Here is a 24818-nt window from a genome sequence, read left to right on the forward strand (position 1 = left end):
GAACATGAAAGAATTGTGCTATAGAGTCAAGAATTACACATTTGACAATTTGTTGCATGAAAACATGGATTGAGGCATTTGATCATTTCTCTGGAGAGAGAGCAGCAAGAACAATGCACTGGGCTAATGTTCAGTGAAAAAAGTTCTAGATAACACAGACATGAAAGATTGGGGATAAGACTCAAGAACTACCCAATTGTCATATCACTGCAATATTTCCCCCCATATCTCTTCTTTTGCTAACATTCTAAAGTTGAAGGACAGTAGGACACATTTCCAAAGCGATCTCACAGATCTTTCAAACACAAAGTGACTGAAGAATTAGCCGCACACGACTAACAAAATTTGATGATACACACGAAATGCAGCATCAAAACATGAGAAGAAGGGATCATCTTTACAAGACAAAGATAGTTCCTTCCCTTTGCCCTTCCTTTACAGAAGGATACACAATACTACTACCTGATCACAATTCACAACTCACAGGTGAGCAAAAACCACGAGCAGGGAAGCTACCTATCACCGGCACAATGCGCGATCAAAATGTATGTGGATTCTTCAATCGGCGTTGGACATCGGCGAGTCGAAACCCTCCATGCGGCTGCGCACAATGCGGTGGAAGACATCCCTGACCTGCCTCTCCAGCGGCTCCAGCCCGTCCTTCATGACCGCGCACACGGCGGCGAGCTCGGCAGCGGCCTCCCGCACCTCGGCCTCGCTCTCCGCGGAGAGCGGGGTGGCCGCGGCGTCGATTGCCTCGGCGAGCCTCTGCGCGCACTTCTCGAGGGCGTGGATTTCCTTGAGGAGGCCGCACGAGTTGCGCCTGTCCTTGCGCTTCCCCTCCTCGGTGAGCCGGTCCTGGAGCGCGAGGAGCGGCGGCGCCCACGCGAATGGCGCGCGCGGCGGGACGGCGGGGAGGTGGTGCGCCTGGAGCGCGGCGCCGCGGTCCGGGCACGGGACGGCCGCCACGAGCGCCCAGGAGGCGAGGTGGAGCACGCAGCCCATGGCGTACACCGGGGCCGCGAGCCCCGCCTCGTGCGCGCGCGGGGCGGCCAGGCCGGACCCGATGGCCTGCAGCTGGCGCGCGGCCGACCAGGTGCGGGACACGCTCCAGGAGAGCGAGCGGAAGTGCGCGGAGGAGGAGGAGGAGGAAGACGAGGAGACGGAGGAGGCGCGGGAGGGGGACGCGCGGGCGCCGCGGCCGAAGGAGCGGTTGCGGTGGGAGGCGAGGAAGGAGGCGACGCCGCCGGCGCTGCCGGCGGCGGCGGCGTCGTCGACGAGGAGGACGGAGAGGTCGGAGAGCGCCTTCCGCGCGCGGCGGAGCTGGCCCTCGTGGATCTCGCCGGGCGCGGCCAGCACGGACGCCGCGATGCCGGCGAGGCGGCCCCAGCGGCGCACCTGGTCGACGCCGTCGCGGGCGGCGTTGCAGACGTCGAGCGCCTTCACGGCGCGCTCGTGGTACTCCGCCACCAGCCTCTCCGCCTGCGCCCCGCCGCCGCCGGCGCGGCGCCGCGCCTGGGCCACGACCACGCGGAACTCGTCCTGGCACTGCAGGAAGGCGTGGAGGAGGCGCCGGATCCAGGCGAGGGAGAGGAAGTCGTCCCCGTCCCTGAGGTCCGCGAGGGTGACGGCGACGTGGCGCTGGAAGGCGTCGACGTCGGCCTCCCCGCCGGAGGGCAGCATGGTGGGGTGCGCGGGGCTGTCGCGGGTCCGGGAGAGCAGCGAGCGGCCGAAGGAGGAGAAGGAGGAGTGGGATGGCGAGCCCTGGTAGTCCGTAGCCGGCATGGTCGCCGGTGAGAGCGCGGTGGGGGTATTTTTCTCCGCCGGAGAAGGCGAAGCGGGTCGCGGAGGAGAGAGGGTTAGCGGGCGCGGACCGTCGGCGGAGACGACGTTTTGTGTGAGGCTGCGGTGAGCTGTGTGTGGTGTTGATGGCTGATGGGTGTCCCGCCTGTATATATGTATGGGATTGGGATTAGGGAGACGACTAGTTTACCAACTGATGCTGGATTAATTTAGGGGTTAGGGAAGAGGAGTTCCTCCCAGCTACTCACTTGCACCAGTTGGATTTGTCTAATGCCGGTCTGTGGTCTTTATTTGCATGTGGTGATATTCTTTCGGAATTGGAATGTTTCTGGTTTTTGTTTAGCTTTATTTGACTGTTTTTGACAAGGCCCTTTGAAAACTTAGTTATTCCTTATAACTTCCCTTGGAGTGGATGATGCTTGATTTCAAGGCTTGTGTAGATTATACCACGAAAATGGTTGGCATTATACCATGAAATGGTTGCATTATATTATATCTATTCCAATGAATAAAACTTATTTTTTTATAAAAAGTGAAGTTGAAGTTTGACCAAACAACTACCAAGAACTATGATATTATATGGACATTACATGAAAATATATTTCAAGATATATCTAAGGGTGCACGATTTTTTAATTGTCTGTATTAATGAATCTTTTCTAAAAAAATTGGTTAACTTTTAGGTAATATGAATTTTAGAAAAATATAAGCCTTATTGATTGGAATGGAGGTCGTAAGTGATATGGTGTAGCATGGTGCTTGTGATAGTATTAGTACAACTAAGTAAACATTTGCAAACTCACCCAAGTTATGAGAAAATTTGCCTAAATCATCATACCTCAAAAAGACGAGAGTTGCATTAATCGGTGGGGTTAAAGATTACATGTAGGACCTTAGAGTAAAAAAAATACAAATAAGTACTCAACTTTTGCAAAAAAAAAAGAACCTAACAAAGGATTTGCAATCAAGTCCTCCATCTCCACCCAAATCCACTAGATTTAGTGGAGAACCGAGCTTATTTTGTTTAGCAATAGTCATAGATCCTCCATCACCTTTCAGCTCCGGCCACCGGAGCAGGACATGCAGAGGGAGGACAAGTCCAACGCCCCCATCACCGCTCGAAAGCATTCGGGCTGTGGAGTGCGGTCCCTACTAGCACGACATCAAAACACCATGAGGGCAAGGTTGAACCTAAACTACGTTGTGCATCAGTGTGCCGCACTCTCTTGTCCACGACGGATGGCAACGCCGCTGTAGAAGAGAGATGGATTGAGCCAGGTTATCCTTTTCGAATGCGAGAGGGTGCAGTGGAGACTAAAGGGGATGGAGACGAGAGTCTATATGTCGATTTTATTTTCACATTGAACATGTGTTGCACATCACATGAGATGCGACCATTGAACCAAGGCATGCGGAGGGAGGACCAGGGACGGAGCCAGGAAAGTGACACAAGGGGGGCTAAATACATGCAAAATTTCTTGGAGGGGGCCATATAGCTAAATTTAGGTAAAATTACAGGTAAAATCAGCATATTAGTAAAGGGGGTTTTCACAAAAATTTCCACCATGAGGGGGCCATGGCCCCAGCCAGCCCCCTGCTGGCTCCGTCCCTGGGGAGGACTAGGCCGAAGCATTTGGGATGAGCCCTACTGACATCGTGCCAATTAAAATGCCACTAGGGCAAACGGCAACCGAAAGTACGACGTTGGACATTCCGGTAGCATCACTCTCTCTTCCACGACGGATGGCAACACCACTTTAGAAGAGAGGGAGTGAGCCAGGTCTATCTATTTGACTCGTAAGGGCCCGGAGGGGGTGTCTATCTGTCAAATTATTGTCAATTGAAAATTTGTTATTATTGTCAATTTTAACATTTCTTGCATGTCACATGAAGCTCAACACAACGTATTCCTGTCCATGGAAATGCCAAGTCCTCATTGGGCAGAATTGCAAAAGGACCATTGTGAAAAGAAACCAGGAGGCGTGCACACGCTTGTTTGCTTGTATTTTAAGTTTATAAGAAATCACGGGACAGATTAAGAAAGCATTAGACCGATCCAACCCAACCCAGTTCCATCATAACCCCAGCCCGGTCAGTCGCCTCGCCCGCGCGCGCGCGCGCCCACGATCTCCGCCGATGGGAAAGAAAGCGTACGCGAAAGAATCGGAAACGTAAAAGAAACCGAGGCGAACGCGGGCGACGCGACGCGGCCTGGACGCGCCCGACGGCGCCCGAGGCCGCCATGCGGGCCCCACCCTGGCCGCGTGCACGCGGACAGAACGTTCCCACGTTGCGCTCCTCCGCCGCGGTGAGCTTTTACCGTGCTGCCCCTTCCGCGACGCCCACCGACCCGGGGCAGTTTGGGGAAAGTTTTGTTTATCGATCGGGCGCACGGGCACGCGGACGCGGCCAACGCTGCCGGCACCGGTTTGACCGCGCGTGGGCCCGCGGCGGAGGGGGCCGTGGGGCCCAGTTGTCAGCCGGGGATGCGGAAACGGTCACCGAGGCAGGCGCGCGGGCCACGTCCAAGGGCTGGCTGGACTGCAGCTAGCAGCAGCAGCTCAACTGACGGGAGTACGTGCGGATTGTGTTGGTGCTGCGTTCAAACGGAACAGGTCAATTTCTCCAAATTATAAACTCGGAAGAGGTCGCCGGCTTGCAGCTTGGCAGCAACTTGGTTTCCTCACAACAAGACTAGTGGATTATTAGCTGCTGCAGCTTGCATAAATATTTTGTTTATCTATCACCGTGGTCAAGAGGGGGACTTGTGTGCTGTGGATAAGACAAGAAGACAGCTGATGCATTACTCCGAATAAAAATACTCTCTCCATCCATAAAAAGATGTCACAAGTTAAACAAAAAAAATTATGGACGGATGTGCTATGCAACCTTGCCAACACGGGTATAGATGGCTCCGTTACACCAATCTAAGTTTTTATTTTGAAAAAGCAACAACCTAAACAACTTTGATTTTTTGTCGATCAAGAAGAGGAGAATTGCACGGCTAGTTACCGCGGGAACCCGACTTCGCCACCGACTCCCACGGGAGATGCGCACACCGCAACATGAGTGTGTAGTCAACGGCCGTGCACCATTGGGTCCGATGGCGAGCTACGAATGGGAAGAAGGCAAATATGGCACCACCAAGGATCATCGGGCGAGACTATCTGCAACTATTCATCGTCGCAACCCAACCAAAGGGACCCCATCATCCGCAGTAGCTCCGACTTCAAACCATAAACATACCACAACGATCCAATGGGCATGCTGCATAGCGACTGCCGCAACCTTGGCCAGCTGCCTCACTAACGAAACCGAAGTCTGTCGGCCCACATGTCCACTTGTAACACCCCATGTTTCTAGGGCACGCGAGGGTAAATTTAGGATTTGTGCATTCACCTTAAAAAGTGGATGGGAGGGGAATTTTTATCTTCGATTAAAAACTCAAAGTGATCGAGAAACCTCATATGAGTTGATGAATTAGGGTTATCATCTCGACAAATGTTTGGTTTCGAGATAACCTTTGTTGATATTTACCACAAAAGAGAAAACATGGAAAAAAATAACATCAAGGGTTATTTGAATCCAAAAACTAGAATTTGAATCTTACATTCAAATTTGAATTCAAATCATCCTATAACTCAAAAATTGAAGTAAAGAACTTATAAAACAAAGTAAACACCCATTTTATTGATATCTAAGACATTACATTGTCTTTACATATAAGTTGAATAAAAAGAAAATTACAAATTCGATTGTTTACAAATTTGAATATAATGAATAGTAAACCTATATTAAAACTAGACTAAGGAGTCTTCAATCTCTAGTCTTCAAACTTGCACACATACACAACTAAAAAAAAGGAATGGTTATTGTTAAAATGTTACCACCACCAAATTGGTGAGGCATATTACTGTATGGGCTTGAGAAATAGACTCTAGGAATAATCCTAGAACCACTGTTTGAGAAAAAAAAAAGGCAAATCAGAAAGAAATCAAGGGACCAAGATCACCAACTAAATGACCAAGTGACAAATGACCAGCAACAGTAAGAGTGGCACTGTTTAACATCCAATTTTGTTGAACTATGAAGCAAGGCAAAGAGAACTGATAGCAACATTACAACTTTAACAGTAAACAGGATCAAGGGAATTAGGCCAAATTCATTTGAAAATCAACAAAAGCAAACAGAGCAATGGAAAAGATCTTGGCACTAACAGTCAAGATCATTTACAAAGAATCAACTAGCAACTAGGAAGCAGCAATAGACTCGTGGATCATTTCCAAGCAATAGGTCAGCACAGCACAGCTTAGTAGCAACTTGGTTTCGCAACAACAAGAAGACTAGTGGATTATTAGCTGCTGCAGCTTGCCTAAATATTTTGTTTATTTATCGCGATGGTCAAGAGGGGGACTTCTGTGTTGTGCTGTGGATAATACAAGAAGCCAGCTGCTCCATTATTAGTTCGTAAATAAATATGCAACCTTTTCGCAAAAAAATATGCAACCTTGCCAACATGGGTATAAATGGAGAGTCCATTAATCCAATCTACGATCTTTTCAAAAAAAATCATTGATTAAGAAGAGCCTTGTTAATTATCGGGTAGCGAAAACCGGTACAACATGGTGGGCTAAACAGACACACAAAAATGATGCGACACACGCCGTCAAGTGGAAACAAACCACTGCGAAAGAACCCATGTGTCATCATCGTCACTTCTCCTCGAGCTAGAGAACCCGGCCTCACCATCAACTTCCACGGGAGACGCGCTCAAACGCAACAAGAAATGTGAAGACATAAGACCCCCCCCCCCCCAAATAGCCAGGCACACACGCTGACGGCCGTGCAACCTCGGATAGGAGGACAAGCTACGGAGGACACCATATCCACCTTGAACCTCGGGGGAAGTTGTTGTAGTGCTCGGGGCTTGCCATGTCGCCGCCATCTTTGGCACTGGCTTTAGCCTGACACACTCCTCCGGTGGCGGCGAGGAGAGGTGGAGGGGAGAGGGGGTGACAAGGGTGGTGGCTAGGATTTCCCCCGAGCCATCCCAGAGAGAGGGGCGCGATGGTTGATAAAATGTCATTTTCACCAACTTGTCGAGTACATCATTTATGTTAGAAAGTTTTTTTTTAGAAACATAGTACAAACGCAGAGGTTCACATACACGCGCATACACTCACCCCTATGAACGCACACACGCACACCCAACCCCTATGAGCACCTCCGGAAGACTGAGCCGGTGGATTGGATCTTGAAATTGACGAAGTCACCAAAGGCGCCTCGCTGTCGATGGAAACGTCGTCTCCTGATGCGTGTAGTTGACACGTCCGTTGGGAACCCCAAGAGGAAGGTGTGATGCGCACAGCGGCAAGTTTCCCTCAGTAAGAAACCAAGGTTTAATCGAACCAGTAGGAGTCAAGAAGCACGTTGAAGGTTGATGGCAGCGGGATGTAGTGCGGCGCAACACCGGAGATTCGGCGCCAACGTGGAACCTGCACAACACAACCAAAGTACTTTGCCCCAACGAAACGAGTGAGGTTGTCAATCTCACCGGCTTGTCTGTAACAAAGGATTAACCGTATTGTGTGGAAGATGATTGTTTGCGAGAAAACAGTAAAGAACAAGTATTGCGGTAGATTTGTATTTCGAGTATAAAAGAATGGACCGGGGTCCACGAGTTCACTAGAGGTGTCTCTCCCATAAGATAAAAGCATGTTGGGTGAACAAATTACAGTCGGGCAATTGACAAATAGAGAGGGTATAACAATGCACATACATGTCATGATAAATATAGTGAGATTTAATTGGGCATTACGACAAAGTACATAGACCGCTATCCAGGCATGCATCTATGCCTAAAAAGTCCACCTTCGAGGTTATCATCCGAACCCCTTCTAGTATTAAGTTGCAAAACAACGGACAATTGCATTAAGTATGGTGCGTAATGTAATCAATAACTACATCCTCGGACATAGCATCAATGTTTTATCCCTAGTGGCAACGAGCACATCCATAACCTTAGGGGTTTCTGTCACTCCCCAGATTCACGGAGACATGAACCCACTATCGAGCATAAATACTCCCTCTTGGAGTTAATAGCGAAAACTTGGCCAGAGCCTCTACTAATAACGGAGAGCATGCAAGATCTTAAATAACACATAGGTAATAACTTGATAATTAACATAACATAGTATTCTCTATCCATCGGATCCCGACAAACACAACATATAGCATTACAGATAGATGATCTTGATCATGTTAGGCAGCTCACAAGATCCAACAATGAAGCACAATGAGGAGAAGACAACCATCTAGCTACTGCTATGGACCCATAGTCCCGGGGTGAACTACTCACTCACCACTCCGGAGGCGACCATGGCGGTGAAGAGTCCTCCGGGAGATGAATCCCCTCTCCGGCAGGGTGCCGGAGGAGATCTCCAGAATCCCCCGAGATGGGATTGGCGGCGGCGGCGTCTCAGTAAGGTTTTCCGTATCGTGGCTCTCGGTACTGCGGGTTTCGCGACGGAGTCTTTAAGTAGGCGGAAGGGCAACGCGGGGGGCCACACAAGGGGCCCACACCATAGGTCGGCGCGGCCAGGGCCTGGGCCGCGCCGCCCTGGTGTGTCGCCACCTCGTGGCCCCACTTCGACTCTCTTTCGGTCTTCTGGAAGCTTCGTGGCAAAATAGGACCCTGGGCGTTGATTTCGTCCAATTCGAGAATATTTCGTTACTAGGATTTCGAAACCAAAAGCAGAGACAACGAAGCTGGCTCTTCGGCATCTTGTTAATAGGTTAGTTCCAGAAAATGCACGAATATGACATAAAGTGTGCATAAAACATGTAGATATCATCAATAATGTTGCATGGAACATAAGAAATTATCTATACGTCGGAGACGTATCATCTCCCACTAAATGAATATTCCGCCTTTTATAAGACACACAGATGTCAAACCTGGGATTTGAACTCTGGTGGGCTGGGGATACAACCATCCTCCTAACCACCCAACCTCAAGTTGGTTCTCTATGTTAGAAAGTTTTGACTGAATGGTTTCTACAACTTATATGCTTGTAAACCGATGTAGTGGCACTCGTCCCCATTGTCAACGACATCCACAGCTCAGCAACATTAGAAAGCAAAAGCCCTAGAAAATCGAAGAAAAATATCCTGGAATAAGAGAATCGTCATCAACAGCTAGGCTATAAAACAAACGCGAGGCTTAAAGTGCTCGCACGATCCATTTGCATGGATCCGCCTAACGTTCGGTAGGGCGTCATCACAACTTAATACGGCGGCCGGACACTCCTAGCACGGGAGACTTTTTTCCCCAAGATCTTGTGAGGCAATAGAGAATGCCTCGCCGATTGCGGCATGGCGAACCAAATCTCCAAGTACTTGACAGCCTAACACGAGCACTATCAACCGCGCCTAGATAGCTAAGCTACGTTATCCAGATTTGCACCGCCCCCACTTGGGCTTCGCGGCTCCTCACTTTTCAGAAATGTGTGTGGTGGTAGGACTAATTGTAGGGTGTGGATGGCTCCAAAATAATTTTTCACGACTTTTATTGTTAGTAATATGTTGCCATCTGCATGTTCTTTTTCATAATCTTCTGAACTTTTTGTATTTGAAAAAAATGTCTCCCAACAACTGTATAACCGATAGAATTGATGAAAATGTCGTAGAAGTATTTTAAACTTACGCGAGAGAATCCAAAAGTTATCAGACCTTTTTTTTTTCTTTTGTCGGGATAATGGTCGTCGGATGTGTAAGAGGAATGAATTCACTTAAACATCTACAAAGACATATAACTTTTCCTCCAAACTAAATTTGTGTCAATTAAGTTGGGTATAAATTTGGACAAAACCTGCTCCGGGTGTGATGAAACTGAATGTGGATGCGTCCTTCCCGCCTGACTCATGGGGAAGGGGCCTATGGGGCTATCCCGCCGGATTTTGGAGGAAATTTTGTTGTAGCATGTTGCGATTATAATACACATGCAATCGATGTTGCATCAATGGAAGTAATGTCTTTGTTCGCTATACATGAAACTCGTGAAGCAGGTTGGATGTCAACTGTTGATGGTTGGGTCAAACTCCATGGATGCGGTGTGAGCTATACTCGATCCTGATGAGTATGGAGGTACAAGTGTGGTAATTATTGATGACTGCCAGCAGCTAATAGCTTTACTTAGCATGTCGACTATCTAGCATTATCCGCGAGAAGCTAATGGAGCTGCAGGTGAGCTTGCTCGCTACGGAGCCGTACAGGGTTTGAGGAAGGTTTGGTTAGTTGATCCCTTTGTTTTTCTTTCTTTTTTACCAGTTGCACGAGATATAATTCAATAAAGTTCCATGAACTTACAAAACCCATCTGGGGTTTCATCCCTCCCGTTATCGTTGCCGCCGGTCCGCTCCACCTCCGGTGGCCTTGGGGCTTTGGAGGTGTGGTGGACCACAACAACTCACCTGTAGGAGGGTTTATGTTCTTTGTTTACACTATTTTTAGTGTACTTATTTTTTAAGATGTTGAGGCGGCGGCTACTCCCTGCCCTATCCTCACTCCGGTGGTACGCATAGCATCGGCGGAGGGCGTGTGGAGTTGTGCGTCATGTGGATCTTCTGGGATCTAGTCGGTTTCAACGTTCGTTGGTGTGGTTTCAGGTATGTCTCTTCCAACGTTTGGGCCTCCCGCTTGTCTACTACAACAAACTCTACCACGACAAGGTTTGCCTGATTCCGGTGATGGAGGGGCGAGTACAGCGGGGCGCCTTCAGCTCTTGCAGATGTCGCTAGGTGGTCTATGGACCGATTAATAATCTTTAATATTTTTTGGGTTCTTTGTAGTGCTATGAATGATTATTAATAGATGGTGAAATTTACGGTATAAATGAATTAATTAATAAAAAAGTATTGGCATATAATTGTGTACGGTAGTTGAACGACATGAATGAATGGCAAAAGGACAAAAAAGAATTCTGAGAGATATTTAGATCCGTTGAACATTCCGTGATACTCCGTACTACTATTCTCTAACCACAAGGCTAGGATCACACGCAGCGTGGACGTACGTACGTGTTGGTGACGTGACCGGGTATTCCGGGGGCGGACGGACGGACGGGCACACTTGACAGCGGCCGGCTTTGATATACGGTACTCCATAGTGATAGTGTGAGCTCGCGAGGGAAGGCAAGGGGTCAACCTCAGTGGAATGGGGACGGATGGGTGTGGAGACACTTGCCCTTTCTGTTCATCGTCCACTGTTATTGTGGCCAGGTCCTAGTCGGCATCTACCGGATATATCTATCGGAGGCTTCTAGAAACGCAAGAATTCTGAAGGTTCCATAGATCGATGCATGAACATACATAGTGGAAAAGTCGATGTTGAACCGAACGGCATTTGAACCTGCCGCATCTACGGCAGCTAGCAGCACAAGATTCGGGCACAAGATTCGGGCATAAGGACTGGCCAACGTATTCATAGCGCAATTTAATGTATCGAACGCGTATCTGAGCGGATGAACAGGAGGTGGAAGCTGGTCCCTGACAGAACAGCAGCACAAGGCAGATCGTACAAGCCGTTGGAGTAAATGGAGCCGGACCACCTTTGATCGGTCTAGTTTGTGTTAGTGTCTCCGATTAGCTAGGTTATGTGTGCTAAATCAAGGCGTAGTTAGCATTAATATACTACCTCCATACCGGATTAATGGGCAATTACGTATTTTGAGAAACAAGTTTAATTATAAATTTGGTGAACAAAATATGAGATATATACCACAAAAATTATACCGTTGGATCGCACTCAAAAAATGTTTTCAATAATATAATTTTGTGATGTATATCTTATTTTATTGCAAACTTGTTTATCGAAGTGCGTAATTACCCATTAATTCGGTATGGAGGTAGTAGGGTATTTCTAATTAATCCACTAAAATACAGAGGAGCTAACCGTGGAGCAAAATTTTGCTCCTCTTAACGGTGGCCGCCAGATCCAATCCCCTAAAACTAGTTAACCATTTGCATAAATTTCGTAGGATTTAAACGATTTCGACTACAATTTGCACATAGCTCACAGAAATAAACTAAAACATAAACAAAATTTAAACTAACAAACTAAAACTAGAGCTTGAACTAAGTAAACTAGTTAATCAACGGATGCCGCGTCATCATCGTTGCCGTCTCCTGCTCCACCGCCAAGTTATCGAACGCTCATAAGTTGAGGTCGTCGTCGTCCTTGCCGCCTCCTCCTCCGTCGGTGTTCTGGTCGGTGATTTCGGCCACCGAGGTTCTCCACTCGCGTTGCCGCACGCTGTGGTAGCGGCTAAGCGGTGGCGGCGGGAGGTCAGCGGGGGCGCTAGTTCGGCGACGCAGCGATGGGCGGTTGCGGCTGGCGCTGTGGATGGTCGGAGGCGAGCGACAGCGGGAAGATCCAGCCATGGGGATGGGTTTGGCGACGATGGGGATTGGTTTGGCGGCAGCCGGAGATGGTACGGTGGGCGGTACGGCTATGGGGATAGATTTGCTCCTCGGTCGGCCGCCGAGCAAATATAGGAGGGGATGGAAGATATTTGCTCCTCGGTTGCCTAGATATGCGCCGCTTACCGATTTAGGTGTTTCGGCTAGAGTCAGCTCTTCCCGTTAGCGGCGTAAATTTGCTCCTCTAAAGAGTTCTAGGGAATCTTTTATTTCACAAATTTCTACCAGTTTGCCTCCCAATCGTGTTAGGTTTGTAATATCGAAGATCGGGCGATTTATTAATTTATTTCACAAATCCGTGGAGGATTGTTCATTTTATTCGCACGCCCGAGTAGCTTCCGCCATGATGTTTACCAACACGCATAACAGTAGGTCAATGAATCCCTTGGCGGCCGTGTACTTAATCTAGCCCACCGCAGTAACCCGAAAAATTACCATCCGACAAGCACTGCAGTCCGATCTGACCAAAGGCTCATGTATCAAGCCTTCATTTAGCAGTACCACACACGGTCCCACTATTTTCAGCCGCCAGTTGCATGTATTCAAGCAGGCCGGTCAATATCTGGCCATTTCGCCAATAGTTTGGGTTCAGATCACGAGGACACCCGTGCGGACAGATATCCAAGCTCATGTGTCGCCGAGTTCTATATATTCAGTCTCATACATAGTGGATTAATATCTTTTCTACCAATACCTGGCCGGTCCAGATTCTGACTGAACTGGTAAATTAGCCGTCATCGGTCGTGGCTTCGGAAATTTCCAGCGTTTCTGCCCTGTCACCCGTTTGATTTGAGTAGCATACGGACACCACAGTGAACATACCTGACACTGACGGCCACGAGCTGATCGATCGTTTGTTTGCCTGGGAAACAAGAAGGGAACTGGCGATACATCCATGAATGGATCATGTAGCATCTCCCTCTGAGGTGGATGCACCACTCTCAGTTATCCAGTGGCACGTAGGATCTACCGGATAGAGCCAATGCAAACGTGTAATTGGTCCGCGCTCCAACTGTGAGTCGAAACTCCAAGAACATCGCCTCCAATAAGGTAGCGACATCAATGGTCTCGTCGCCGCCCGATCCATGTCCAAAAGTCGAATCCGATTACAAATATCGAATCTAGGTTTTCACCCAAGCCAATACAGACAAGAGACAAGGTCGAGGAAGGCCATAGCCTAGAGAACCGCGATCACGACAGACTAATCCGCAAAATCCTAGCAGCACTGAAAAACACACTAGCTCGAGAACTTGGCTAGCCCGTCAACTTGCCAGCATAGGCCAGCGCACACCTCACAAGGAGTCGCATTCCAATTAACTTGGGTAGAAATAATTAGTTGATATTTTTAACTTATATGAAACTATTGATATATATATATCGACAAAAAAGTATGGGAAATAAAATTATTAAAACACTATATATGTATATGTATGCAACTGCGTACGGGTAGGTGAATAACATTTTTCGACAAAGAGCATATATTAATATTGCGGAGATACCAATTACATCTAGCATCTGTAACAACGCATTGCTCTAGCGGCATTACGGATGCACACAACTAAAAAAAGAATTACAGAAAAGAAAAATTTCGCTATAGTGATCCATTCCTTAAAACAACAGTTCTACCACCACCAGGACGACACCAGAAGTCCAACTTATCCTAAATTGGCGCCTTCAAGAAGGAAACGGTGCAAATGCGTCATCGTCGTTCGATCAAAGATCTTAGGTTTCACCCTGGAGAAAGTCCTCGCTTGCAAAACAATTCTTTCCGCAAGGCCTTTGCTAGACACAATCAATTAAAGTCAGACATTGAATTTTCACCATGGGGAAGGTAATACTTTTAACTTCTTATGTGTTCCCCCCCCCCCCCCCCCCCCGCCGCCCTCCTCCCCCAGGCATGAATCGTCCAATGGAATTCATCAGTGGAGCCTTCTGAAATACGACACTCCAAGCAGGTCGATGGAGACATGCATCCGACAGTTCATCATCTTGACGCGATTTAAAATCTCAGGACAACCACCTTTATTCAAAAACCACGCCAGTAGCCCCACACCACCAGCTGGTAGCCGAGGAGGGAGCGAGTTATCGGGATGCCGAACAGCGCCAACGTGCGAACATGGCCATTGTGCGGCCACCAGACAGAGACGCACAAACCAGAATTTGGGTCCGGATCGGGCGCACAGGCCCGCGCCGCCGCCGCAGCACGGAGCCAGGACGCCACCCTGAATCTCGCGTCACCAGGCCAGAGGACGTCGCCGGCGCCTCCTTGGCGTCTTGCCGCACCCAAATGTTTGGACCGTCGAACATTCCGTGATAGTGTTGTCTGACCACAGGGACCCGGATGACACGCAGGGATGGGCGCCGTGTCAGCCATCGAACGGGAAATGAAGCGTGGACGTAGTACGTGTGGTGTGGTGACGTGACCGGGTATTCCGGGGGACACGCACACTTGACAGCGGCCGGCTTTGATGCACTGCTCCTCCGTACCGTGGCTTGCCAGCGAAGGCAAGCGGTCAACCTCACGGTGGAGCGGGGACGGATGGGATGGGAGGGGACACTTGCCTGTCCTTATTCAGTTCATCGTCCACTGTGGCCAGGTCCTAGTCGGCAGCTACTGGATATCATCACTCTATACGAGGCTTCTAGAAAAGCAAGAATTCTTCCATGGATGCATGAACTGGATTAATATCTGTTCTAGTACCTATATTATATATACCTGGTCCAGATTTAGTAGGCTCAAGTGCTGAACTGGTAAATTTTGCCGTCATCGGTCGTGGCTTCGGAAATCTCCTGCGTTTCTGCCTTGTCACCCGTTTGGGTTGCATACGGACACAACAGTGCACATACCTGACACCGACAGCCACAAACCGATCGATCGTTTGCTTGCTTGGGAAACAAGAAGGGAACCGGCGCGATACATCCATGAGTGAATCATGTAGCATCTCTCTCCAAAGTGGATGTACCACTCTCAGTGATCCAGTGACACCTTCGATTTCCAGTGATGGCTTTTTCGGCCCCTCGTATTTCTTGCAGAGCAGGGAATTCCTTCGATGCTCCCAAAAAGGTCGATGGGAGACGGCATCGGAATATGGTCCATCCAGGCGAAAATGGTGATGGACGGTTCAGTTCCTCCACGGTAGTGCCCGTCGAAGAAAGCTCCAGGTCGACAAGCTAGCCGAGGACACTACTAACAAAGCATTTTGTCTTTGTCTTGCTCCAGGGTTTAGGACTTAGATGACCTAATAATTCATAGATGTTTTCTTCCTATCTACCTTACATTTGTTTTTTACCCTTTCTGTTTGCCACAAAACAAACTTATCTTGCATCGATCGTGTCCCTTTCTGTTTACCGAACCATCGAAAGAGATAGCTCTGCACATACATCCTCACAATATAACGCTGTTACTTTCGAATCTTTCATCCGATGTTGATTGCAGGCTTTGCATGTGTACGAACGGGATCCGTTCCGTCCCTGATGACTGCCGTAATCATCTTCATATTTTGCTGTCTGCGAAAGACCCTAGCTGATGACCTCACTTAGAAGCAAACAAAACAAGAAAATCTTATCCCTGATGGTGACACCACAGCTGCAATTGAATATTGCCTTTCAACGCATCAAGTTACAGATTTATAATTCACTCAGTACATAAATAAATTAACGGTTTGAACAGTCCCATGAAAGTTTGCTATTGTATAAATCATCACACACAGTCCACGCCGAAGAAAGAGCAAGCTACTGATCCAAGCAATTAGAAACAAAAATCTCATCCCTGATGGCGACACCACGGCTGCAATGAAGATTGATTCTGAACGCATCAAGTTATAGAGAGAAAGACGCTTTCCCATCTACTTAACCTGAAATGAAGGGGCCGCCGAAAAGAGATCCAGTGGAGATGGATGAGCCTGTAGCTCAGAGGATTAGAGCACATGGCTACGAACCACAGTGTCCGGGGTTCGAATCCCTCCTCGCTCACAGCCTTCCAAAGGGGGTAGGGCCTTTACTTTCCCCCTAGGAAATCATGATCAGGATAGCGAACGTAAAGCTATTGAACTTAGGCAGATTTACAATTCACTCAGTAGATAAATACATCAACGGTGTTGACCAATCACATGAAAGTTCACGATTGTATAAATCATCACATACAGCCCTCGCCAAAGCGCGAGCAAGCTACTGATCCAAGCAATTGGGATAAAAGGTACAGTAACAAATCAGCAGCCACGGTTCTACTACATGCTAAACAGCACTTTCATATGCTTCCAGATGTCTTCCTGAGCCACAATAGCTTCAACAACATACAACAACACAAAATGGCATCCCCAACTATTTTGGGGATGGCCAGCATTTAGGAGCACCAGCCTTTTGATGGTCGGCTTCTCCAATAAAGTGACTTTATTCACAAGCCAACTTGGTGTCGAAGCTGCTCAGGGAGAGGGCGAAGGCCTGGAAGGCCGAGAGCGGGTAGCGGAAGTCCATGGTGAACATATCCTTCGCAACCTTGCCAAACTGCAGTATCACCTTATCGTGCTCCGGTGGAGGTGTTGGAGCAGGGTGTGGCGGAGTTGGGGCTCCAGCAGCAGGTGGTGCGGCAGCAGTGAGCTGGAAGTTCTTCACAGAAGCGACAGTCACCCGGCCGCGGAAGTTGAGGCACCAGCACTGCAGCTGCTCATGCCATCTTGGAGCCTTATTGTGGAGGATCAAAGGCTTATCCGTGCTCTCATCATCGTCACTCAATGTCTGCCCTCTGATCCCTGAGCCAACTCCACTTAAGATGTCAGAGAACCGGGCACTGCTGAAACGCACAGAATGCTCCGCAATGGACGATTTTGAGATCGACATGCCACTGAAAGATTCGTCTAGGGAGCGGCAATGTGTGAGGTCCGGTTGGCAAGGGACACTTCCACCAGCCTCAATGGATGAGGCAGGGATGGACTGCATTACACAGTGCATCCGCCTAGGACCTCGGGTTCCCAAAACATTCAGCTCATAGGAGACCTGGGCTATGCTGTATGTGCTGCAAGGAACCTTCACCGACCCCTTCTTGGAGTAGAATCTGCGGCTTGCTTTCCCTGACTGTGAAACACCACTTGCATTGTATGGAGGCTGGGTGTCATACATTACAAACTTGGTGCCAAGGAAATTTGACCTACAAAATGGTATAGCAAGAACCCAACATATGTCAGATTACAATGCAGTAAGGTTTTGAAATAACGCTAAAGTTTATTCAAGTTCGTACCTCATTTTCCCAATGTATGTGTTACTAGACCTAGATATATTGTCAGCGTTCATAGAAATTATATATTCTGTACATGTTGCATGGACGATCCTTTTTGCTGATAGAAGGAATTTGCCATTTTCTACAAGCACAGCTGTAGAGAAGAAAAATAAGAACATGCTAAGATAATAATATGGTAAAGAAATAAATGTAGACAGGCGAGAAATAAATATATTTGCATTTGCAGAATATGGAGACCAACAGTCTGACAGATAAACACCAGTCTGATGCAAATAATTCAGGACAAAGAAGAAAGGGGTTCTTAGAGATGGACTAGTCAGTCGTGACAATAGAAAACTCTAGCAAATCAATAAAAGCTTCACAGGAGTACAACAGACACAACTTGCAGCAATGTAATCGTATGGTGTATATATACAGTGGCCTTCGTATGTGCATAGCCATCCCAGCTTGTTATGTACAGTCGTACAGATATAATTATTAGCTCAATAAATGAGCCTTACTACAGATTAACATATTAGATTTTCTCAACTTGTCAAATGAATTTGCTCATTGGCTTTGCCACAGCTCTTGGGTGAGCTTTGCCTTGGGAAGAACAGGGACCTGTTTGTGGGGGAGCAGCACTATGGCCGGATAAGATTTGAATTTATATTTTGAAGTCTGTTGACAAGGAGTACCGCTACTGGAGTCTCTGCACGAGCATATAGATTTTAACAAAAAAAAAGGACATCTATTGGAGTCATTTCACACCACGGACATGTGCAATTTTCGCCAAAATTTGGGGACATCTATCGGAGTCTCCGCATAGGCATACAGATTTTTTACGAACATTTTAAGATGATCCCACGTGTACGCAGAGGGAAGGTGGTGGAAAGACTACAGATGTAGAAATTTGATATCGTAAACATACCATATGGAACTGGTAAAATGGTTCTAACAAAAAATGAAGAGACATTCCAGACCCCTAGTAAACATTACTCATTTTCAGAAATCAAAGAAACGATTGATCGCTACTGGAGTCTCTGCACAAGCATATAGAGTTTAACAAAAAAAAAGGACATCTATTGGAGTCATTTCACACCACGGACATGTGCAATTTTCGCCAAAATTTGGGGACATCTATCGGAGTCTCCGCATAGGCATACAGATTTTTTACGAACATTTTAAGATGATCCCACGTGTACGCAGAGGGAAGGTGGTGGAAAGACTACAGATGTAGATATTTGATATCGTAAACATACCATATGGAACTGGTAAAATGGTTCTAACAAAAAATGAAGAGACATTCCAGACCCCTAGTAAACATTACTCATTTTCAGAAATCAAAAGAAACGATTGATCGCTACTGGAGTCTCTGCACGAGCATATAGATTTTAACAAAAAAAAAGGACATCTATTGGAGTCATTTCACACCACGGACATGTGCAATTTTCGCCAAAATTTGGGGGCATCTATCGGAGTCTCCGCATAGGCATACAGATTTTTTACGAACATTTTAAGATGATCCCACGTGTACGCAGAGGGAAGGTGGTGGAAAGACTACAGATGTAGATATTTGATATCGTAAACATACCATATGGAACTGGTAAAATGGTTCTAACAAAAAATGAAGAGACATTCCAGACCCCTAGTAAACATTACTCATTTTCAGAAATCAAAAGAAACGATTGATTCTTGGGGGGGGGGCATATGGAACTGGTAAAATGGTTGTAACAAAAAATGAAGAGACATTCCAGACCCCTAGTAAACATTACTCATTTTCAGAAATCAAAAGAATCGATTGATTGTGGGGGAGGGGGCAGGGGAGGATGGGGTTAAGAACTAGTAACAAGGAAACTCTGATCCGTATAAGAAGCTAAGAATGAAGGATATTGCTACGTGGCGGCGCCGCATAACCGTGAACCCGTGCGGTGGCTGATACCACTGCGTCCCAAGCGAGCCGCGCACAAAAGGTCGCACGAAAGCCACGAAACGCGCTGCCCTCACGTTGTGCTTTCGATATCAGCCAGCACCTTTTCTTCCTAGCGACATGCAGTGGCAGTCACAGCTATCCCTTGCTGAATAAAATATGAGAGCATTACTGAGGATGAGCTGCAATAGAATTATAAGAGTACTCCATGTAGTATCTGTTCATAAGTTTCATTTCCTTTGACATTTTGCATGGCCATTTACTACATGTCTACAAAAAAATGGAACGATGTCAAAAAACACACTCTCTCATCAGCAGAATTTCCTGATCAATTCGGCATAGTTGCCAGATTTACTATCAAGATTAGTTTAGACCGCGTGGCAGGTTCAGTTGTTCAGATTGCCATATTATTAAGGTCATCGCTGCCTAATTAATTAGGCCTGATTGCCAGATTTAACTGTTAATAATGATCATATTAACTAGGTTTTGTAGTTACCAGATTAATTGAGCATAATTTCAGGCTGACAACACGGGATTGCCAGATTAATTAACCCCATAAGGGAGGGCAACGCATTAATGAATCTCATCAGCTGTCATCACGCCGTCGAGCCCTTCTTCCTCTCCCCGAGTAAACCACCGCAATGTCCAGGACCCCTCATAGCAATTCCTCGATGTACTCGTCGGCACGCACCTCCTCACACCCTGCTCAGCGGCAACCTCCCCTGCTGCTGCATAATCGATGTGTTCTCGCGGTGACAGCCTACCCCACAGCTGCGTACTCGTCAGCACGCGCCCCCACTGCCTGCTCGGCGGCGACCTCCACCGCTGGTGCGTGCGCCGCCGGCGCGTGCTCGAGAGGCGGCGGCCTCCACCGCTGGTGCCTCCTCGCGTGGCGACAGCCTCCGCCGATGGTGCTTTTTCGCGCGACGGCGGCCTCCAACGCTGCGGTGTACACGGCGACCTCGCTGCTCGGTGGCGGTTTCCTCCTCACTTCCATCTCCGGCGCAGCACTGTTGCGGTGGTGACTTTAGAGAGAGGGATTGTGTGGTCAGGACAGTAAGGATAAGATGAATCGGTTGCAGGTGGGGTTGCACGACGTGCTCTATAGGGACACGATGCCTTTTCACGAATCGGGATGAACTGCCGCACAAAGGACCAAACCATGCGGCGCTTCTCCTTATATTTTCCCAAGAATGAAATATCAATGTTACTGGGTAAAATATGTACTTCTGCACACAATCCTGCCAAGCTAGAGGCAACCAGGTAGATGATGAGAAAACAACTTCCTTTGGGATCCAATAAGACATACACACAACTGCATACACATGTTAGCTAAACACTATGACACATTTACACCTCCAATACCTATGCAAGGACTATATATATGCATATTTGTTGATTTGCGTTACATACATAAGCATAACATCATGACAATATTTTGCATTTTTACGAAACCATAAGCTTGAAGCACGCACAACTGCATATCAGTTTTCTTAATTGTATGTACATACAATACAACATAGAGCATATGAGAGTACAAAAAAACATACCTGAGGTAAGACTGAGGTACAGGTAGTAGATTTGGGTAGATCTATCCCTCTTAATAAAGCACTGCATAATTCCATTCCGAGGGCCAGGCTGTACAAGGATGAAACAACATGCTTTTATTAGGACCCAGCAGAAAGCTGAATACACTGTGCACTCCAAACATTAGTCATAGGTTATTAATTAACATTAAAGAATTGATATTGCCAGTGAAGGATATAGCGATCATATAAATTTATCAATACCTGCTTGAGGGAATCAAGAAAAGTGATCTTTCCACAAAACTCTGGTTTTTGTACAATATCTTTACACATCTCTCTCCATGTTCTGCAGACGCCTGCACAAGCAACAACATTCTTCCTACAAGGCCATGTAGCCTCACTAGTCTCCAACCTCTCAATCACATCTTGAAGCAATTCAGGAGGCAAGTTAGCCCAGCAGCTGCTCTGGACTACAGGAACTGGAACTGGGTCATGCAATTCATGGACAGCACCATGAGATTTACCTCCGCGATGGCCCGAAGCCTGTTCTCAAATCCTCTCCGAGATAAGCTCCCAAATCCATCCCTTACATCGCGGACAATACTACGGAATGACATCTACCCCAAATTCCAAGATATCAAGAGCACTGGTGTGTAACACAAGCGATCTCCAACTGGCGAACACTATCATTCCAATTAACAGTAGCCAACTCACACTCTCTTAGCCATTAATGAAAGAACCTGCATCACAAAAATAGTAAGTAACCAATTAGGTTTGCATCAGGAACTGGAGCTTAGTGTAATTTAAGTTAGTATTCAGACAATTGAGTGACAAAGGATATACTCCCTCCATCCAATATGTAAGGCATGTAAGAAAGTTTTGCACGAAAATTAGCGCAAGGTAATTTAGACTCTTTTGCCCCTGCGTAGTGTGATTGCCTACAGAATCTGATACACTAAGCCATAATGAGGAGCGTAACTAGCGGGATGTGCATGCTGTTGTTTCCATCTCCGTTCGTCTCTTGATTGCAGGCTTGCAGCTGATTCCTTCCTACTAGCGCGAACGTAAAACTATTTTTTTGTGTAGCATCACCTTTCATTTGGAAACCGATCGCTTGTTTAAGAAACCGATCGTTGGCAGCTGCATGCAGGAAGCACAATTTCTGGAGCGGAGAAGACGGTAGCGCTGCATGCTCGGGAGGGTAGAAATGGAACAATGAGCCAAAATCTGCTAATACACCTTACATTTTGGGAAAAATAGAGGAGGCTTACACACCTTGCATATTGGGATGGAGGGAGTATATTATATTACATTAACTCTGCTAATCAACAATCAATCATACTTCAGTCAATTGAGTGGGAAATGAAATAACATTTTTTAGAATAAACAGTTTGGTTTACCACTTTTGACTTTAAACATATAGGAGTATTAGGAAAAGAGGGAAAAGTAAGCCAATGCCAAACCTAGCATACTATCACATGTATAAATCCCACCCACATACCCAGAAAATATCTTCGGAAAGACTTACAGGACATTGCCACTTAGAAAGAAAGACTATTAGCTTCCAAATTACTCGCTTGAGTATCAAACGAGTAGATAGCTTCAGCACAACAATTTTTCAACAGCCCAGTCTGGGCAAATTCCACAGGTTGAAGTAGCCATAACCAGAGAGTAAAGATGTACTTGTCCACCCGTATGAGCATCCCAGCACCTCAATTTACTAACTAGAGCAGCCTAAAAAAATGACTACACATAGTATGGGCAGAACCCCATTCACAGGCACTAAACAAGTATACGTATGACGTACAACAATAGCAGGCAGAACAAGTGTAACAAAAGAAAAAAGAAAATAGAATCAATCATAGTACATGATACTCTGAGGACGAATTAAGATCTTAAAGAATAGAACACATCACGTGTACTACGTTGGCACCAAACCATAAAAAAAGAAAGATAAAATCCCTATATTTCACCGAGTTAGTTGTGGAACCACCACGGAAAAAGCTAGCATTCCTTGTCTCGAATTAGGTCAAGAAACCAGCCAGAGACGCCTCATCTCCACCAAATTAAGCTAAGCAAGTAACTGAAAAATCCCTCTTCTGAATCGAGATCGGCTAAACACGCTACCTCCTACCCAAACAGGTAAAGGAAATCCACCTCCCGGTCTCTCCAAAACCGGATGCGCGACAGCGCCGAACCCCAAAGAAGCCCGCACCAACCCACACCTAAGCACAAATCGGGAGGAGGCCACCGGCACGGATCCGGGGGACACGCACCTCGAAGCGGCGGCCCCGTCGCGGGAGGGTTCTGGAGCGCCGCTGGGTCCGGCGAAAAGGAGGGGGGAGGGGAGAGGCGGAGGGCGGCGAAGGAAGGAACAAGTTGTGGTGCTGGTGGCTGGGGCTGCTCTACTTTGGTTGGCCTCTTGCTTTGTTCCGTTACTCATGCTCAGAGCAGTGCAGAGCTGTCTCTGTTTTCAGTTTTCACTCAGAAAAAGGTACTGAGTAAGTGCTAACTCGTCGCACCTGGGCACGTGCCGCACATGTCTTCAACGGACGCATTTTCTAACACGCCTCCGTACGTGAGACAGCGGACACAAAATTGGTCGTCTTTTACAGCGCGTTCGTTGATATCTGGGGTGTTTCTAGTTGGACGATGTATTTACGCGTCCGCATGAATTGGGATATTTTAAACGACAAAATAATAAAGTTCAAAATAGTCTTAGTTATTACATCCAAATTTTTAAAAGTCTACATGAAAATAAGATGGTATTGACCTCTATGCATTGTTTTCATGGTCAGTCAATGTCCACTGATGCTCAATCGGATCCGTCTGTATGCATCTGGTCACGTTCTCGCCAGTGACTTCAACATTCATATGCAGATACTGCTGCCAGGATGATGCACCAGGGATTGGCGCAACCAGCTCACCTTGAAAATCTCATTGGTGCTCACTGCGGTCATCAGGACGCTCGTTCTCAACGATCATGTTGTGCATGATCATTCAACAGGTCATCGCCTCATGCATGGGCTTCAGCACCCATGTTCTTGCCGGGTGACGGACAATTGCCCACCGAGCTTGGAGCACACCAAAACCCCACTCCACATCTTTTCTGCAAACCTCTTGCATCTTGGCAAACCTCTTCGTCTTTTCCGAGTTAGGATTACGGACATACATCACCAATGTGGCCCAGTTAGGGTAGATGTCATCACCAAGATAACATGGCTTGTCATATTCATTTCCATTGATCTCGTAGCTCACCCGGTGAGTTTTGCCTTGCATAAGCCTGTTGAAAACCGGTATCGGTGCAACACATTGATGTCATTGTTGGAACCGCCATGCCAAAAAAATGAATGCTAAATCCATAAATCCTGAGATATCACTGCTTCAAGAATGACAGTGCATCCCTCCGCATGGCCGCCGTACTGACCTGCCATCCAAATGGACAGTTCTTTCACTCCCAATGCATGCAATCTATGCTATCAATCATTCTTGGGAACCTTCTAGACTCGTTGATAGACAACAGCCGCCTTGTATCATCAACTGTTGGCTCCCTAAAGTAATATTCTCCGAACACGATAATCACAGCTCGGCAAAACCAGTACATGAACTCAAGGCAAGTGCTCTCACCCATTCGAAGATATACTCATCGAATATATCAGCAGTCATTCCATAGAATAGCATGCGAATAGCTGCGGAATATTTTTGGTAGGAGGTTAAGCCTAGCGCACCTATTGCATCGGGCCCGCATTGGAAATACGGGTCGTATTCTCTGACGCCCCGTAGAATGACCATTAACAGGTCCCTTGACATCATGTAGCGGCATCGGAACATTTTTTTCGGGAACACCGGACTGGTGCGGTCGAAGTAGTCCT

The 24818-nt window shown here is 47.1% G+C and overlaps 1 protein-coding gene and 1 pseudogene across 1 annotated transcript; both read right to left on the reverse strand.

Moving 5' to 3' along the window:
• Positions 1–296: 296 nt before the first annotated feature.
• Positions 297–1919, reverse strand: LOC124699385 (protein ROH1-like). Its single transcript, XM_047231699.1, has one exon. It carries the CDS (start codon positions 1783–1785, stop codon positions 559–561), a length of 1227 nt encoding a protein of 408 aa, XP_047087655.1. The 5' UTR covers positions 1786–1919; the 3' UTR covers positions 297–558.
• Positions 1920–16324: 14405 nt separating this feature from the next.
• LOC124703357 lies at positions 16325–23367 on the reverse strand (annotated as a pseudogene).
• Positions 23368–24818: the final 1451 nt, after the last annotated feature.

This window comes from Lolium rigidum, chromosome 3, assembly GCF_022539505.1.
Source record: "Lolium rigidum isolate FL_2022 chromosome 3, APGP_CSIRO_Lrig_0.1, whole genome shotgun sequence".
NCBI classification, from domain to species: Eukaryota; Viridiplantae; Streptophyta; class Magnoliopsida; order Poales; family Poaceae; genus Lolium; species Lolium rigidum.

What these genes read in the sequence shown, in the direction of transcription:
- LOC124699385 (XM_047231699.1), bottom strand. Translation starts at nt 1,785, where the DNA reads ATGCCGGCTACGGACTACCAGGGCTCGCCATCCCACTCCTCCTTCTCC.